Here is a 16,839-nt window from a genome sequence, read left to right as displayed (position 1 = left end):
AACAGCAGCGTCTAGTAGAGATGGCATGCAGAACTGTGTTCACAGTTGCCCAGGGCTCGCGGGCTCTGAGTGGATCCCCTTCGCCCGTTGGCTGTGGCAGGGAAGCAGTTTGCTAGAATTCCAGATCTGAGTGGAAAGAGCCTTCTGGTCAAAATTCCAAGATGTTCTCCCCAGTTTTACTGAGAAATATTAGACAAGCATCATGGTAGACTGAATACAAATACCCTGATGGTTTGGTTTCCACATGTTGTGAAATGATCGTCACAATAGCTTCCGCTCACATCTGTTTTCTTGTGGAGATGCAATAAAAAGAAGAGACTAGGACCCAGGAGCCGGCTCAGAGGGCTGGAACGCAGGCTTTGCACACGGCATGTCTGGGTTCCATCCCTGGCAGCGCGTGGTCCCCTGAGTCCTAACACAAGGGCTAACACGAGGGATCAGTAGTGATCCCGAGGCAACAAGCTGGCAGGATCCCTGAGCCCCACTTGGTGTGGCCCCCAAAAAGGAGAGAGAGAAAAAGAAAAGACTGAAGGGCCAAAAACATAGTATAGCAGATAGGATGCCAGCCTTGCAAGTGGCTGACCTGGGTTCAGTCCCTGGCACTGCATATGAACATCCCACCAGGAGTGTTCCCTGAGTGCAGAGACAGGAGTAAGTCTTGAGCACTGCCAAGTGTGGCCATGCCCCACATACACATGCAAAAAAAAGAAGAATAAGAAAAAGGAGGGAAATTCGGTCAGTGTGAGCTTTGAGGATGTACCTCCTAAGGGCTTCCCTGGGTGGCAGCAGGGGTGCAGCCATGTGGGACGTGAGCTCTGAGCTTCCCCCTCTCTGTACCTGGAGGTTGTACCTTTGGTCACTTCTGTTCTATTCTCCACTCAATGAATTGAGTTTTGGTTTTGTATTTGTATTAGAACCCCCATGTCACTGAGATCTTGCAGTCTTCATCTTCCTCTCTTTCACCACTACCCACAATGCCCTCTTGCGCTGACCTTGTCCTTTCAAGTGTGAGGATGGCCTTGCTTTCACGCCTGAATGCTTTTACGGCTGAATGATCAAGTGTTGATGATCGAAGGGCTGAACCCGGCCCTGCTGTGGTCACGGGCCTGGGAGAGTTTGGAGGACACAGGAGGAAACACTCTGGTCAGTCCCTGGTAGGCTGGGGCTGGCCTCCGCCGGGCTGCTGTGCCAGACTCAGGGGTCTCCAGACACTGGCTCCTCTCTAGTCAGCAGGAACGAGGGCCCGAGGGGGACCCCACAGGCCCCGCCTCTCCTGAGGGCTGCACCTGACCCCTCTCCAGCTCCCGGTCCTCTCTCAGGAGGATGCCCGCTGTGTCCCTGTTTCCTGCCCTCGTCTCTCACTGTGGTGACAGGAACAAGGTGACAGGCTCCCAGCCACCACGACTCATACCTGCCTCTGAGCTCAGAGCTGGGGAGCAGCCAGCCCCACTCTTGGGGGTTCTTCACGGGCTCCCTTTGTTCTCTATCCTCCATTCCTTTCTGCTCTCTTTCCCGCCCCATCTCCCATGAGATCTGCTGTCTCCTGGTTCCACTGCTGTCTGTCAATCCATCAGTCTGTCTACATATCAGTTTGTCTGTCAGTCAGCTTGTCTTTGTCAGTCTGTCTGTCCATCTACATATCAGTCTGTTAGTCTGTCAGCCTGTTAGTCTGTCTCTGTCTACCAGCCTGTCTGTCTGTCTATATAGCAGTCTGCCAGTCTGTCAGTCTGTCTTTCTGTCAGTTAATCTGTCTGTCTATATATCAGTCTGTCAGTCTGTCAGCCTGTCTGCTAGTTATTCTGTCTGTCTCTGTCTGTCTGCCTATATATCAGTCTGTCAGTCTGTCCATCATCCTGTCTGTCAGTCAGTCAGCCTGCCTGTCTGTCTCTTTGTCTCTCTCTGTCTCTGTCTCTGTCTCTTGCATTGTGGGAAGGGTCTGTGGGAGTCTGGTCCCAGCTCAGGGATGGGATGGGAGAGGAGGGGGTAGGGGTGGGGTGGTCACCCCCGGACTCTGGTCCTCGCTCTCATCGCAGCCGGCTTTCTTCGAGGCCAGGACTGGGTGATGGTGTCGCTTCTCCCACCGCAGTCTGACGTGACACTGCCAAGCCCCACCCGACTGGAGGGCGAGCCCCAAGGGGACCTCATGCAGGCGCCCGGCCTCCCAGGCTCCCCTGCACCACAGAGCGTAAGTACCGCCGGCCACCTGGGTCCCGAGCACGGTCTCGCCCGGCCCACCACCCCGCTCGCAGAAACTCCCAGGGTCTGCAAGCCACCCCCCACTCCAGTCAAGGAGACTCTGACTCCAAAACCCAGACACGTTCAGCTGTGGCTTCTGCTTCCCCTGGGCCGGGGGCTTTCCTGGGTTGGGTCCAGCGCAACGTTCTGAGAGTGGAGAGACAGCCAATGGGCTAGTGTGCGGCTTTGGAAGCAGAGGCCCGGGTTCAATTCCCAGCCCTACCAGGAGTGAGCCCAAACGGGTTCAATTCCCAGCCCTACCGGGGTAGCACAAGAACCCCCCTGCGCCTCTCCCACACAGAGGGTGGCATGCTCAAATCAGATCGGGGCTACTGGGAGCACACCCCGCTGTCCTTTGTCATTAACCTGCGTCCCCCAGGACCCCCACAGACCCCCTGCACTCGCACAGAGCAGGGGCTGCTGCATCTACTCACACTCTCTCCTCTGTCGCCCCAGAAGCATGCCGGCTTCAGCTGCTCCTCGTTCGTGCCTGACGGTCCTCCAGAGAGGGCACCCTCGCTGCCCCCCCACAGCCCCAGCGTCGCGTCTCCAGGACCCGAACAAGTCCAGGGCCACTGCCCAGCAGGGCCTGGCCCGGGCCCCTTCCGGCTCTCACCCTCAGACAAGTACCCAGGTTTTGGTTTTGAGGGGGGCCCAGCAAGCAGCCCCGGGCGTTTCCTCAAGGGTGGCCACGTGCCTTTCCATCCCTACAAGCGGCACTTCCATGAAGACGTCTTCCCCGAGGCCCAGACAGCCCTGGCCCTCGAGGGGCACCCCTTTAAGACTCTGGGAGCACTGGAGGCCTTCGAGGAAATCCCCGTGGAAGTGGGGGAGACTGAGGCCTTCCTGCCCAGCTTCTCAGCAGAGGCCTGGTGCAACGGGCTCCCCTACCCCAGCCAGGAGCACAGCCCCCAGATCCTGGTGAGTACGTGGTGAGGGGGTGGGGGTGCTCCTCGAGCCATCTGAGCTCCAACGCCTCTGTCCAGGCCTTTCTTCCGGGGAAGCAGCTAGAGACATCAAGTGTCCTGGCTCCCTGCTGGGCGTGCAAGGCCTCTGGCTGGGTTGCTAGCCTGGACCAGCACAAAGGGGCCGAGGTGGGCGAGACAGATCTGGCGGAGGAAGCTGGCAGCTTCCCAGAGGCTCCTGAGTCAGGATTTTAGTTGTGATGGCTCCTCTGAGTTTGTTTAAGAGTCCAGAATCCCCAGGCAGACCTACACGCCCATATGCAAATATGAGAAGGAAAAACACATTCCAGAAGTCAAAAGAAAGGGTTTAGGAAGGAGCAGCAGAACATAGGATACCCCTCTAAGGCACCTGCAGAGTTGAGAGAGGATGAATGTCTTCTCAAAAGACCCTTCACAAGTGGGGCCTGATATATGTAAATACCTTGAAAGCATCTCAGAGGGTTGACCTGTGTTTCCGCAACCATCTCCACAAGCTGTATGACCTTGGGAAAGTTACTTAACCTCTCTGAATCTCAGTACCTGCCTCATAGCCTTGATGCCTCAGGAAGAACGCTAAAGGGAACTGTGCTCCGGGCTCAGCCTGGGCTGTGCGGCTGCTTCTGGCATCTCCCCACCCTCACCTCAATTCTAAACACATTTCCATTCTCTCCCCAAGGATGCCCCCAACAAATATTTCCCAGGCCAGAGCAGTGGGTTGGGCCCCTGACAGGAACTCGTTCTCAGTTGGTGCCTTTTGATGTCTTCTGCTCTAGTCTGTTGGCTATGAAGCAGCCCGTCATGAGGCCACACCCGTCCCAGCTACTCCCCCGCCCAGCCCCTGGCCACTCGGTGCCTGCCCTTGGTCACTTTACCATGTGCTTTCTCTCAAGCCCCCGTTTAATCCTCACAGCTTCCCCCACAAGGAGCTCCCGCTGGCCCTGGGACTGAGAGACAGAACTGAGCAGCAGAGAGCAGCAGAGCACACGCTCCGCCCTGCCATCCCAGCACTGCCCATGAAAATAAAGAAATTAAAAAAAAGAGAGAGAGAGAGAGAGAGAGAGAGAGAGAGAGAGAGAGAGAGAGAGAGAGAGAGTGGGGGTGGGAGGGAGTTGCTATTGTTCCCATCTTGCAGAAGAGGAAACTGAGCTTCCATTGAGGTTGAGAGACTTGTCCAAGACCGAGGTTTGTACGAGGCAGAGCTAAGACAGGGGCTAAGATCTGAACCCACACATCCCCCCTGTGCAGAGCAGTACCCCCGCCCCCCCTCCCAGATCCCTGGTTTTCTTGCCTGATCTCCAGCATATCCCTTCCCTGCTGTGGGCTCAGCCCCGTTATCTGCCAAATGAGGGGGTTGGACACAGCTCTTGGCCCTTCCAGGCCTGAGATTCTGTGATTATGGCAATCTCAGCATCAGCAACCCCAGGGCACGCGCAGAAAGAGTGCACCCTTGATTGGACACTCGGGGCCTAGATCTCGGGTCCTACTGGGCGCCCCCAGGAAAGTCCCCAGGGCCCTGATCTGTCTGATTTGCGCTAGTCTTGTCCCTGCTCAGGGTGGAGCTCCGAGCCAGGCCCTGGGAACCCCCTGCAGGGCTTAGACCTGATGGGGAGCTGGTCTCTGTGTCTCCACTGCGGTCATGACTGACTCCTTGAGCCTGGGGGGCTCCATGGACCCCCTAGTGGGGAGAAAAGGTTCTGATCTGGGCATGGCTCTGAGCTGTGAGGACTGGCTGGTCCCCTGTGGGGAACCTCTCCTGACTGATGCTCGGCACTAGAGGAAGTGGCCTGGGGCCCTGCTAGAACAACCCACCCAGCCACTTCCTGTGCTCCCCTCCTCGTGACTCCCGGTGGGAACTCTGGAGCAGCCCTTGAAGGGTGGGCTTGGTGCTTGTGGTCTGAGAGGCCAGGGCCTCTGAGCCAGCAGCTGGACTCTGAGGCAGCCTTGGCACGTAGGGTCAGGCTCTGCCAGTGTGTCAGTCCAGGGCAATCTCCGTACCCTGAGATACGAACAGCCCCGTCTCCGCCTCTTGCTGCAGGGAGGAGGGAGGGCAGGAGGCACGGAGAGCACTGTGCCTGGATCCCCACTCAATTGCTGAGTGCCCTTTGGAAGATTTCTTATTCTGCTGTGTTCTCTGACAATGAGCTTCGGGGGTGACTGATTTGTGTTTTTTGTTTTGTGGCCACACCCAGCAGTGCTCAGGGCTTACTCCTGGCTCGGTGTCAGCCATCACTCCTGGTGGGGCTTGGAGGACCCTATACAGTGCCAGGATCACACCCAGGTCGGCCTCTGCCCTACCTCCCGTAAGGTCTCTCTCATCCCCAAGAATGAGCCTTAGGGGAACAGGACTAAAGGGCACAGGTGTAAGACCAGGGGTTACCTTTCTTTCTGCATGTTTCGAGACTTACACAGAGAAGAGAGGAGAAAAGAAGATAGGAGGAAAAAAAGGCCCCGCCGACTCATCTGCTCTTTCTTCCTGCAGGGCTCAGAGGTCAAGGTCAAGCCCCCCACTCTGGACAGCGGTCCTGGGATGTACTGTTACCAGCCCCCCCTGCAGCACATGTACTGTCCGTCCCAGCCTCCCTTCCACCAGGTGGGTTTGGGGCATTTGGGCATTTTTCTTTGGGTGGGGGCATGAGCAAACCTGACACCCCTGCTGGGCGCAGTGGTTCATGGGAAGGGAAGAAAGTATGGTCCGGGCTCATGTGAGGTCTGGCAAGTCTGAGAGTTGTTTGAGAGAGAGTGGGGGGGAGAGGACTGAGAGAGACCCAGAAAGGGAGGAAGGAGGGGAAAGGAGCCAGGGGTACAATGAGGGAACAACCCTCAGCCCCCACCTCACTCTGTGCTCTTTAGCCTTTCACCTCAGCGGTCAGAGCACCAGGCCGGGCTAAGGAGCCACCCCCACCCCCCTCCCCTGCAGCTCGGAGTCCTCAGAGATTCTGGCTTTGCCTCTTCCCCATGGCTTTGCCTAGTCTCAGCACCACCCATGGTGCAGCTTGCCAAGAGATTGCCCATGATGGCATGGGATGGACATTTTTTTAAAGAGAAAGAAAGAGAGAAAAGAGCCCCAGAGCAGCCAGGCAGCTCCCTGGAGTTGCCGGGCAAGACGGAGCAAGTGGCTTGCCCAGCGCCCGGCTCCATCCACCTGCAGCCTGGCACTGAGACAGGCTGTGCCTGTGGAGCAGGTTCTGCTCCCAGCTCTTTGGCATCGGCCCTGATCTTGGCCGAGCCAGGAGATGGGCATATAGGGTGGGGGTGGTGGCGAGGCTGCTGGCTTTATGGGGGGAAGCAAGGGGGACATAGGCTCGGTCCTTCTCGGTCCACAAAGGTGCTGGCTAGGATGGTGGACACCACCCTGAGTCTCACTGCCTGACCCCGGGTTGAGGGGTGTCCCTGAGGCAGCCTACAGGGGAAGGGGCGACCAGATTTCCGGCGACCTGGCCGTGCCAAGCCCTGCTCAGAGGCCCTCTGCGTCCTGCACCCCTTCCTCAAACAAGATGGCCGCACCCAGGGCTTTATGGAGCCTGGAGAGAGGGTGACTCAGGCACTAAGTGTCTCTCGGTGACCTGGAAAGAGCCCTTCAGCCTGGAGCAGCTGGGGGAGTCAGAGTCGCCTGCCCCCCCCTCGCCCCCATAAAACGCCCTCCCTGGCACCGCAGCCACTCCCTTTGCCGTAAAACCACCTCCTACCCCCACCTGCCCACCACCGTGACCGGCCCTTTCAAAGAGCCACTGAAACTCATAAAAGGTGGCAGTGCCCAGCAAACGCCCAGGCTGGACACCCCACTTCCGGCCCAACAGCTCCAGGAGATGCAAAGGAGGCGGGGAGCACCTGCCTGGTAGGGTACTGAGGCCAGGGCACCCCACACTCTCCCCAGCCCAGCCAGGGATCTTGGCATCTCCCTGACAACCAGGAGCCACAGGGCCCAGGGACGGAAGCATGGAGAGGCCTTGGTTCTGGCATGTGGGCCTCAGATGTCCATACCCCAGGGGCAGGCCCCTCGGACATTCTGCCAAGTGGGGACAGGTGGAGAACACTCCAAGAACTCCCCTCTGAACGATCACAATGGCGCTGGGTAGGAGAACTGGCTTCTTAGGAAGACATGTATCCATGGCAACCACTCTGCCCTTTGACCCCAACAGTACTCACCAGGTGGCAGCAGCTACCCTGTGCCCTACCTGGGTTCCTCTCACTATCCGTACCAGCGTATCGCCCCGCAGGCCAGCACCGATGGGCACCAGCCTCTCTTCCCAAAGCCTATATACTCCTACAGGTAAGGTTCCCTCACAACTGGGAGGGGAGCGGGGGGTGGGGGGTGGGAAGAGGACTCCAAGGGAAACTGAGGCACAGAATCCCGGCCTAAGGGTAACAGGAGGCAGCTGTCAGACCCAATGCACTTTGAGAGGATGCTGGACAGAGGGTTCCGCATGCGAACAGTGTGTGTGTATGGCGGGGGATGCGGGGGGTGGTAGAGATGAGATCACCTCTGACCTCTCCCCCAGCCCTGGGGAGCCACACCTGTGGCTCCATTCAGCTCAGTCCCCTGCCCCGGGCTGCACCCACCAAGTTCTAACATCATGGAACCCAGGGCCTGGGACTACAGTCTCAGGCGATGCTCACATCCTTCCCAGACCCCCAGAGAAGCCCCATCCCCGACGCTCTTCTAGAACTCAGTGAGGGATGTGACTCGGTTATTCGGCATCTGTCAAACCAGGTGCTACTTCAGGCTGGGGGTGTAGGTGCCTGGCCACAGCACCCTGCCCAGCAGGTAGACCCTGCCCTCGAACTTCCAAGCATCCCCCTGTATGCTCCCCCTCCTGCAGTCCGGACCCTCTGTAGGGCCAGTCACGGCAGACTGAGTTCTGGGGAAGGACAAGGAGCCCAGAGAAGGGGGGTGTGGGAAGCAGGTCTGGGGGTAGAGGGGGGCACATGCAGACACGGAGCCCATCAATCAGTTAAAGCCCCAGACATGAGACTTCGCTACCTGTGATCCCTCGGACAAGTCCATTGATCTCTTTGAGCCTCTGCTTATTCAAATGTTTAAAAAGAAGAAGGCAGCTAGGGAGATAGTACAGTGGGTCAGGTGCTTGCTTTGCGTGGGGCTGACCCGGGTTTGATCCCCAGCATCCCATAGGATCCCCTGAGTCCTCCAGGAGTGATCCCTAAGCACAGAAGCAGGAGTAAGCCCTGAGCACTTCTGGAGCGGGTGGGGGGGGGGTGGTGAAGAACAGGTCTTTGTGAGAGTTAAGTGAGATAATGTGAACGGTGCATTAGAGGGACTCAGGAACCTTTCATTCTCTCCCCCACTCTCCCCCATGTCCATCAGCTTATTTTCATTTATTTTATTTGTTTCTGGGATTGGCTGAATGCAAGGCAAATACTTTAATCCCTATATGGCCTATCTCTCTAATCCCCAAACTTCCTTGCAATGAGTGTCTTAAAAAATTTTTTTTGTTTGTTTTCTTTTTTTCCCCTGGGTGTCACTTCTGGCAGTTCTCAGGGGTTGCTCCTAATGTGGTGCTCGGGGACCAGACAGTCGAACCCAGATCTCCAGCAGACAGAGCATCACTCCAGCCTCTTGCGCTGCCTCCCCCGCCCCTTCACTAGGGCCTTTATCCCTAATCCTCCCACCTCTGAGGTAGCTATTACTTTCTTCAAAGCTGAGGAAACGGGCTCAGAGAGGCGACGGCTCTTGCCCAAGGCCACACCGTGTGTGGCTAATGCAGGTGATGTCCCTGTGGCAGAAGCACAGGTTCCGTCCCAGTCACTCTGACCCCACAAAGGCTTCACGTATCTCAGTCCCGACTTCAGGGTCCACTGAGGGGCCCGCTGTCTCCTCCCTTCCCCTTCCCACCTCAGAGTGCGCCTTCCTTCCTTCCTCTACCAGTTAGTTCTTCCCCTAAACTCCCCCGAGCCAACCCCCTCCCCAAGAGGAAGGGGCCCTGGGATGGCTGGAGGCTCAGAGCCCCAGGGCTTTCTCTCTGCAGCATCCTCATCTTCATGGCCCTTAAGAACAGTAAAACTGGGAGCCTTCCTGTCAGCGAGATCTACAACTTTATGACGGAGCACTTTCCTTACTTCAAGGTAAGCCCCGAGCCCCACAGCCCAGCGCTCAGCCCTCCGCCCGGCCAGTTGGGAGCCAGGGGCTGCGTGGGCAGGTGAGAAGGAAGTCCTCCCCCTTCAGAGGCCAGGGCGCTGGGGACGAGCAGAGAACCCAAAATGTGCCCTGGGTTACCCTCAAAGGCTGGATCTGGCTTTCTGCTGGGGTGAGAAGAACTCATCCATCCTGAGAGGCTCAGGGGACCCTCCCCCCACCACACACGTGCGCACACACGCGCACGCACATGCACACACATGCACATACACAACACGCACGCACACACACACGCAGTAGGTGGGGAAGGATTCGAGGAGATCCAGCACTGAACCAGGATGCCACAGAGCAGGAGGGATCCGGGCAGGGGCCAGCTGCCCCAGGGGACCTGGCATGGCGGCCTGCAGAACCCGGTGCCTTCCACACAGAGATTAGATCTGCCTCTGTGGGCGGCAGCTCGGCCGTGGTTCTTCCAGAAAGCGGGTGTGGGCTCCACCGGCTCTCGGTGTCCCAGGGAACTGGTTGGCTCACCCCACCTTCCCAGCTACAGTTGCTGCTTGCCGCTGGCAAGAGGGGCTTCTGGGGGACCTGCTGGACACTCGCTCCCCCACTCCCCGTCCCCCCTCCTCATCTCCCCCCACTCCCTCATCAGAGCTTGAGGCCTTCTCCAAGGTGGCCGGGACCCAGGCCTAGGGCAGGCACCAAACCAAGGAACTGGATTCAGCTCCCCCTTGCTGGTGGCTGACCCCTAGCCCCCCACCCCCCCAACCCCCCCAGAGGTGGCAAACAAGGTCCTGCTCTGTGAAGTGTCCCCAGAGGTGGCTGGACTGTGCTGGCCAAGACAGGGAAAGTGCGGCAGGGAGAGAAGGGACCAGAGTTGCCACTGAGATTCTAGAAGCTTCGAAGTGGGTAACCGCAGCTGTCCCACCCCCAGCAGGCCAGGAGCCTGGCACTTTCCCCAGCCCCTCAGAGTTTTCCGTGGGGGTCCTCAGGGAAGTTCGGGCCCTTAGCCACTCAGCCTTCCCTCTCTGCAGCTCCCGGCCCAGCCCCCAGCCCCTCCCCGCCAAGCATCTCATCTTCCTGGCTTAATTATTTTTCCTGGGAGCCGTGTAATCCCTGTTTTATGAGGCTGAAGAGTGAAGAGGTCTAACAGCTTTTTTTTTTTTTTGGGTTCCAGTTGTTGTTCTTAGCCAGTTGCATCACTCCCTCACCCCCAGTTTACATTTGACTTCAGAGAGAAAGCATCTGTTAGGCTGGGCTGGGCCTCAGAGGGTGAAGCCGGCCCTATGGGGTGACCTGGGCAGGGCCCATCACCAGGGAACAGGGCTGAAGCCTGGGTGCTTCATGGCCTCCTTGTGTGATCTATAGTCTAGGCCCTGTCTACTCTGGACTTCAGTTTCCCAATCTGTAAAATGGTCAACTTGAACTCAGCAGCACAGTTTGCTTCCAGGACTGAGAGTTCCTCTCTGACCCTGTAAGGAATTCATTCTGAGATCCCCACCTCCCCCCTCCCACGCCACCCCGGCCTCTCTCTCTCTCCTTCCCAACTTGAAGGTTATTTTTCTGGGCCAGGGCAGAATGGCCCCCGAGGTGGGCTTCACTCATGCCCAAAGCAGCTGAGGTGGGCGTCCTCTCGCGCCGTGAGTCAGGGCTGTGGGACTGGGGAAGTAGCCGGCCACTGGACATAATTGCTGGTGCTGACCATCCCTCCTCCAAACAGGAAGTGACTGGGGTGGGGGCTGTCCTGATCTTCCCAAGTCACCCATTTATGGGGCCATAAAAGGGCCCAGTGCCCATTAACTCTACCCATCAGGCGACACAGCCTTGACGCCTGTGGGGACTGTCCTGGGAGTTGAGGATGAATTGCCAGCAATGGCTCAAGAATCTTTCCTCGTGGCCCTGGGAACCTTGAAGGTCACCCCAACCAGCCCCCTCTCTAGGCCAGCGGCCCCTGAGAAAAGCCCACAGGTCCTGCCAGCACCGTACAGGGACGCTGGCACCAGGGCCCAGTTCTTGGGGTGTGATTCAGCCTGGCTGGCCCTGAGGCAAGTGAGCCGGGAGGAGGGAGTGGCCGCCCCTCATTAAGCAGAAATTGGAAGCTGAAAGGGAGAGGAGCCAGGGGGGGCCCCCGGGCCCAGCCGACCAGGCTACGGGCGCCCCCTGCACTCAGTCCCTACTGCCTCCAGCCCGTGAGAGACCCACTCAGAGCTGGGCTAGAGGGTCTGTGACGGGACCCCAGTGGCACCCGCCACCGCCTCTCACCCCACTGAGTCAGCTTAATGGTTTTTACAACCCTCCCTGGGCACAATTACTGCACTGGCAGCGTGACCGGGCCTCCTAATGGCTGTTTATTCTGTTGGCACGAGCACCCCCTGCCTGAGGGTTGGCCTCCCCACCAGGACACGCCCCCCCGGCACACTCATGTGAACACTCACACCCCCACACCCACACACATACAACTGTGGGTTCCCCCCTCCCCACGCACACCCAGAGAGACTTTCTCACACAGCCTCACCCTCAGGGACACACATGCCCTCACTGAGAGGAACTCACAGGCCTACAGCGGGCGGCCGGCCCCCTGGGACATGCCGTCTTCTTTCCCACGTTTGCCCCAGTGGGGATGAGGCAGCCCCAGGAGTAGAGCATTTCCCAGGAGCCAGAGAGAGCTCAGCCTGCTGGAGCACGTCCTTCGCCAGCCGGAAGTTGGGGTTTGAGCCCTGACACCACATGGCTCCCCATGTAAGGAGAGAACCCCCCCAAGCACCAAGCTAGGGGGCACCTCTGAGCACTGCTGGGCATGGCTCCCACACGAAGAGCATTTTCCAGCATCGGTGACCACGCAGGAGTGAGTTCCCTTTCCACAGAGGACCCCGGCCTGAGTGTAGGGATGGTTCAGCTCCCAGGGGGAGGGGCTCAGGGACCCCCAGAGCTCCTGCAGCCCCTGATGAATGACCTCGATGACTCCCTGAGGGATGGGGCAGGGCAAGGACAGGACGAAGGAAGCAGCCTAGTGTCCTCTGCTGCGCTCAGGAGGACAAACACCCACTGAGTGGGGAGGTGTTCTGTGCCCAGAGGGCAAAGAGTTTTCCGGAGCCCCAAGTCAGCCTTGGCTGCCTGTGCCCAGCCCGAGTCGTTGTCTTGCTCCGGCAGACGGCGCCTGACGGCTGGAAGAACTCCGTTCGCCACAACCTGTCTCTCAACAAGTGCTTTGAGAAGGTGGAGAACAAGTCGGGAAGTTCCTCCCGGAAGGGCTGCCTGTGGGCCCTCAACCCGGCCAAGATCGACAAGATGCAGGAGGAGCTGCAGAAATGGAAGAGGAAGGACCCCATCGCCGTGCGCAAAAGCATGGCCAAGCCAGGTGTGGTGGGTGGCACGGCCCGGAAGGACGGGATACTGTGGGCCAGCAGACAGATGCTGAGCCCAGAGAATAAATAAATGGCCAAGCGAAGTGCCTGAGAGAGGGGGCCGGGGCTCGGTAGGACGGGGGGGGGGGGTCTAGAGGGGAGGTCTCATGGTAATCTTCTCTCTTGCGCCTTTTCAGAAGAACTGGACAGCCTCATTGGAGACAAGAGGGAGAAGCTGGGTTCCCCGCTGCTGAGCTGCCCACCCCCAGGACTGCCAGGCTCAGGCCCCATCCGGCCCCTGGGCCCTCCAGTTGGGCTCCCCCAGCCGCTGCACTCTCTCCACCCCACTCCGGGCCCTCTCCCTGGCAAGAACCCCCTGCAGGACCTACTCGGGGGCCACGCACCTTCCTGCTATGGGCAGACATATTCGCACCTCTCGCCAGGCCTGGCGCCCCCTGGACCTCCGCAGCCACTGTTCCCACAGCCAGACGGGCACCTGGAGCTGCGGGCCCAGCCCGGCACCCCGCAGGACTCGCCTCTGCCTGCCCACACTCCCCCCAGCCACAGTGCCAAGTTGCTGGCGGAGCCTTCCCCGGCCCGGACCATGCATGACGCGCTGCTGCCCGACGGGGACCTGAGCACGGACCTGGACGCCATCAACCCCTCTCTCACTGACTTTGACTTCCAGGGTAAGTGGGGCTGGGGAGAGGGGAGGGGAGGTAGTGGAGGGGCACCCCAGCAGGCAGCCTGTCCTCCCCAGTCTGCTGGCTGTAGGTTGCAGCTTAGCCAGTGACAGGCCTAGCCAGCAGGGGCCGACAAGGAGCAAAGAAGATTATCCGGGCTTCCTCTCTGGCACCTGTGAATTGGTGACCCCACCATCACGCCCCACTCAGTTCCCGATCGGCCTAAAGGACCAAACAGTCCACCCCAAACTCAACTGCTTTCTCTCATAGTTTACGTTTTGTTTCTTTTTTCTCCCCCAATATTTTTCTTTTCTTTCCTTTTTTGTTGTTTTGTTTTAGGGTCATACCCAACGATGCTCAGGGGTTAATCCTGGCTCTGCACTCAGGAATTATTCCTGATGGTGCTCAGGGGATAATATGGGGTGCGGGGGTTGAACCTGGGCCGGCCACATGCAAGGCACATGCCCTCCCCTCTGTACTGTCACTCTGGCCTCCTCTTTCACTTTTCTGTTTTTGTTTGGTGATGCTAGGGATTGAATCCAGGGTCTCACACATGTAAGCCATGTGCTTTATTCCCAGCCCTCAACGCCATGCTGAGCCATACCCCAGCCATCAGAATTCACCTTTTTTTTTTTCTTTTTCGGTCATACCCAGAGATGCTCAAGGGTTACTCCTGGCCCTGCACTCAGGAATTACTCCTGGCGGTGCTTGGGGGACCATATGAGATGCTGGGGATCAAACCTGGGTTGGCCTCGTGCAAGGCAAATGCCCTACCTGCTGTACTATCGCTCTGGCCCTCATTTTTTGTTTTGTCTAGTTTGGGTTTTAGGTCATCTCCATGTGCTTTCTGTGCTCAGGGGCTCATGTAGTGCCAGGGATCAAACCTGGGGCTCCTGAATGAAAAACAGGTGCTCCAGCCCATTGAGCTATCTCCCTGGCCCCCAGAGACCATCTCTCAATGCAGAAAGAGCAGCAAGATCGCCCCATCCCCATCCTGCCCTACATGCCCCCGCCCCACACACACAGCCCTGCAAATCATAGAACCGAGTGCAGAGAGAGGGTCTGCCTGTGCCATTCATGCTGTCTGCTCCATCTCTGGATGTGACCCAGCCCACCCTTCACACTAAAACTCCAGGGCACCCCCAGGTCCAGGTTGTGACCACAGGAGGTCCGGGGTCGGGAGTCTGGGATCCAGTTGAAGGCTGTGGACTGGGCCTCACACCCTCTCTATGCCTGGGGAGACACATCCATAAGCAGGGGAGAGGTGTGCCCCGTCTGATGGGGAGAGGGCTCAGGTCTTGAGAAATTACCATTGAAAACCTACAACTAAACCCGTGTCCCTGGTCCAAAAGAGGGGAGCCAAGCTCCACAGCTTTCGAGGAAGCCAGAGACCCTTGAGTGTGAGCCCCGCCTAGCCATCAGGCCTCTGTTACTCCCGTGTGCTCTCTCAATGGGCCATCAGAGGGGCCGGACGGTGAAACCTGTTTCACACAAGACTGCCAAACTTAGGAGCTAGCAAGAGGCAGAGGAGGGCCGGGAGCCGGGCAGTCCCACTCAATCCAGGATCTAGTCCAGCCCTCATGGCCTGTGATGCGGGAGGCCCAGAACCTGGCCCACCATGATATAGACCCCACCACACAAAGAGGGGCCTCAGGTGGCAGCGCTGTCTGCCCCCAAGCCAGAGGTGTTTCTGGTCTCTGCTCATGTCGCTGGACCACGATGGTGAAGGAGCCCCGGGAAAGCAGTCACGGGGCCCAGCAGTGCACTGCTGATGAGTGCTTGGTCTGGGACGCACATCTGACCCCCTTGGAGCCCAGACCAACCTCTGAGCGCCTCACGGCTACAGCTACTCTTCCATGTACAGATCTCAAGCCCTTCGCCCTCCGCACACACACACACACACACACACACACACACACACACACAAACAAACAAACAAACAAACAAACAGAGGAAGCTCCATCTGGAAGATTCTGGGCTGTAGCTTTCCAACCATGCTACATGACAGGGAGAATCAGAGAGGGTCAGCCACTGCCTGGAACCACACAGCTAGAGCCAGGGTCTGGGTGATTGATAGATAGTGCCAGGTCCCCCAGGGAACATGGCAGCTGTCCTGGGGCTGCGGAAACAGCTCCGAGGGGGAGCGTATGCTTCGTGTGGATGAGGCCCCGAGTTGAATCTCCAGGAACCCTCCATTCCCACTGCAACCCCGGGATGGCCCTCATTGGCTTGTGAGGATGTAGACTTGGTGGTCAGTGAGGGCCCTTCAGTGCCTCCCAGTGATGCCTGTTCTCTCCCCCCACCAGGGAACCTGTGGGAACAGCTGAAGGATGACAGCTTGGCCCTTGACCCCCTGGTACTGGTGACCTCGTCCCCAACGCCATCCTCCATGCCTCCACCCCCGCCCCCGCCACACTGCTTCCCCCCAGGACCCTGCCTGGCAGAGACGGGCAGTGCAGCGGGTGACTTGGCCCCCGCAGGGAGCGGGGCCTCTGGAGCACTGGGCGACCTGCAACTCACCACCCTCTACTCGGCCTTCATGGAGCTGGAGCCCACGCCCCCCGCGGCCCCAGCGGGCCCCTCCGTGTACCTCAGCCCCAGCTCCAAGCCCATGGCCCTCGCCTGAGCGCCCGCTGCCCGGCCTGGAAGTCCCAGCCAGCTGGCCATCCACGTCGGGCTCACTTTAAAGGTCAAGGAAGGAAAACAGTCCCCGCCGTCCCCCCACAGCCACTCAGCCGACTTGTCTGTGAGCTGGCAGCGGAGGGTGTGAGGAGGCCCCCGGAAAGCGTCCCTCGCACATTTCTGCCATCGGAGGGCCGGCTCCTCACAAGGGCCCTTGAAGAACAAGTGTCAAGCCAGAAGGACCTGTGTTCCTCCCCAACCCCCAGTCCACACCCGTCCCCTGCCGGGTCTCCCAGGAGGCATGTCCTCTCAGGCGTTCGGATAGAGGCCCCCGCACACTGTCCATGCAGCGGGATCAGAGCAGCCTCCCAGACACCCCGCCTTCGCTTCTGAGGCTGCTGAGAGCTGAGGGCTCTGGCTTCCAGGAGCGTGAGGCCCCAGGGCCAAGCCCACCCTGGGACCTGATTCTGACCCCCCCCACTTCTCTCCAGCTTGGCCCTCACTAGGCCCCGTCTTTCCCAGAGCTCCTGTATTTATTCTCCCAGTGTCAGCCCCACAGCTAGTCGAAGAGGAGGAGGAGGAGGAAGAGAGAGGGATCCTCTCCCCAGGTTGTCTGTGGACCCCAGGGGCCAACCCCTTCCTCCACACACGCTGTGTGGGGCCTCCCTCAGGGCGGCACACGGGAGGAGCCACCCGTGCCCCCGGACCAAACTGAGCCCAATCCCAACACAAAGTGTTTAGAAAAGCCTTCGCCCTCAGAAACTTGAAAGCATCCTCTTCTCCTACCCTGGGTGCAGGGTGGGGGGCCCTGTGGGTCCCCACGGTCCCACAAACCCTAGAAGAAGTTCAGGTAGTTTAGGTCCCAGGTGACTAATTCCTCCCAACAGTTTCAGGCAGCCGGGGCATTCAGGGAAGGGAAG

At 58.8% G+C, this 16,839-nt stretch overlaps 1 protein-coding gene across 1 annotated transcript; it reads left to right on the top strand.

Annotated features, from left to right (window-relative positions):
* Nucleotides 1-2,062: 2,062 nt before the first annotated feature.
* On the top strand, nucleotides 2,063-15,923 carry FOXN1 (forkhead box N1). Its single transcript, XM_004605025.2, has 8 exons — nucleotides 2,063-2,185; nucleotides 2,692-3,156; nucleotides 5,659-5,769; nucleotides 7,319-7,449; nucleotides 9,164-9,260; nucleotides 12,421-12,628; nucleotides 12,812-13,303; nucleotides 15,604-15,923. The coding sequence occupies exons 1-8, from the start codon at nucleotides 2,063-2,065 to the stop codon at nucleotides 15,921-15,923; spliced, it is 1,947 nt and encodes a 648-aa protein (XP_004605082.2).
* The last annotated feature ends 916 nt before the right edge of the window (nucleotides 15,924-16,839 follow it).

The sequence above is a fragment of the Sorex araneus genome, chromosome 3 (genome assembly GCF_027595985.1).
Source record: "Sorex araneus isolate mSorAra2 chromosome 3, mSorAra2.pri, whole genome shotgun sequence".
NCBI classification, from domain to species: Eukaryota; Metazoa; Chordata; class Mammalia; order Eulipotyphla; family Soricidae; genus Sorex; species Sorex araneus.
This window is presented reverse-complemented; position numbering and strand designations above follow the sequence as displayed.

What these genes read in the sequence shown, in the direction of transcription:
- FOXN1 (XM_004605025.2), top strand. Translation starts at nt 2,063, where the DNA reads ATGGTGTCGCTTCTCCCACCGCAGTCTGACGTGACACTGCCAAGCCCC. An exon ending in GCTCCCCTGCACCACAGAGC is followed by an intron (nt 2,186 to 2,691) that starts GTAAGTACCGCC and finishes CTGTCGCCCCAG; the next exon opens with AAGCATGCCGGCTTCAGCTG. An exon ending in AAGCCTATATACTCCTACAG is followed by an intron (nt 7,450 to 9,163) that starts GTAAGGTTCCCT and finishes TTCTCTCTGCAG; the next exon opens with CATCCTCATCTTCATGGCCC.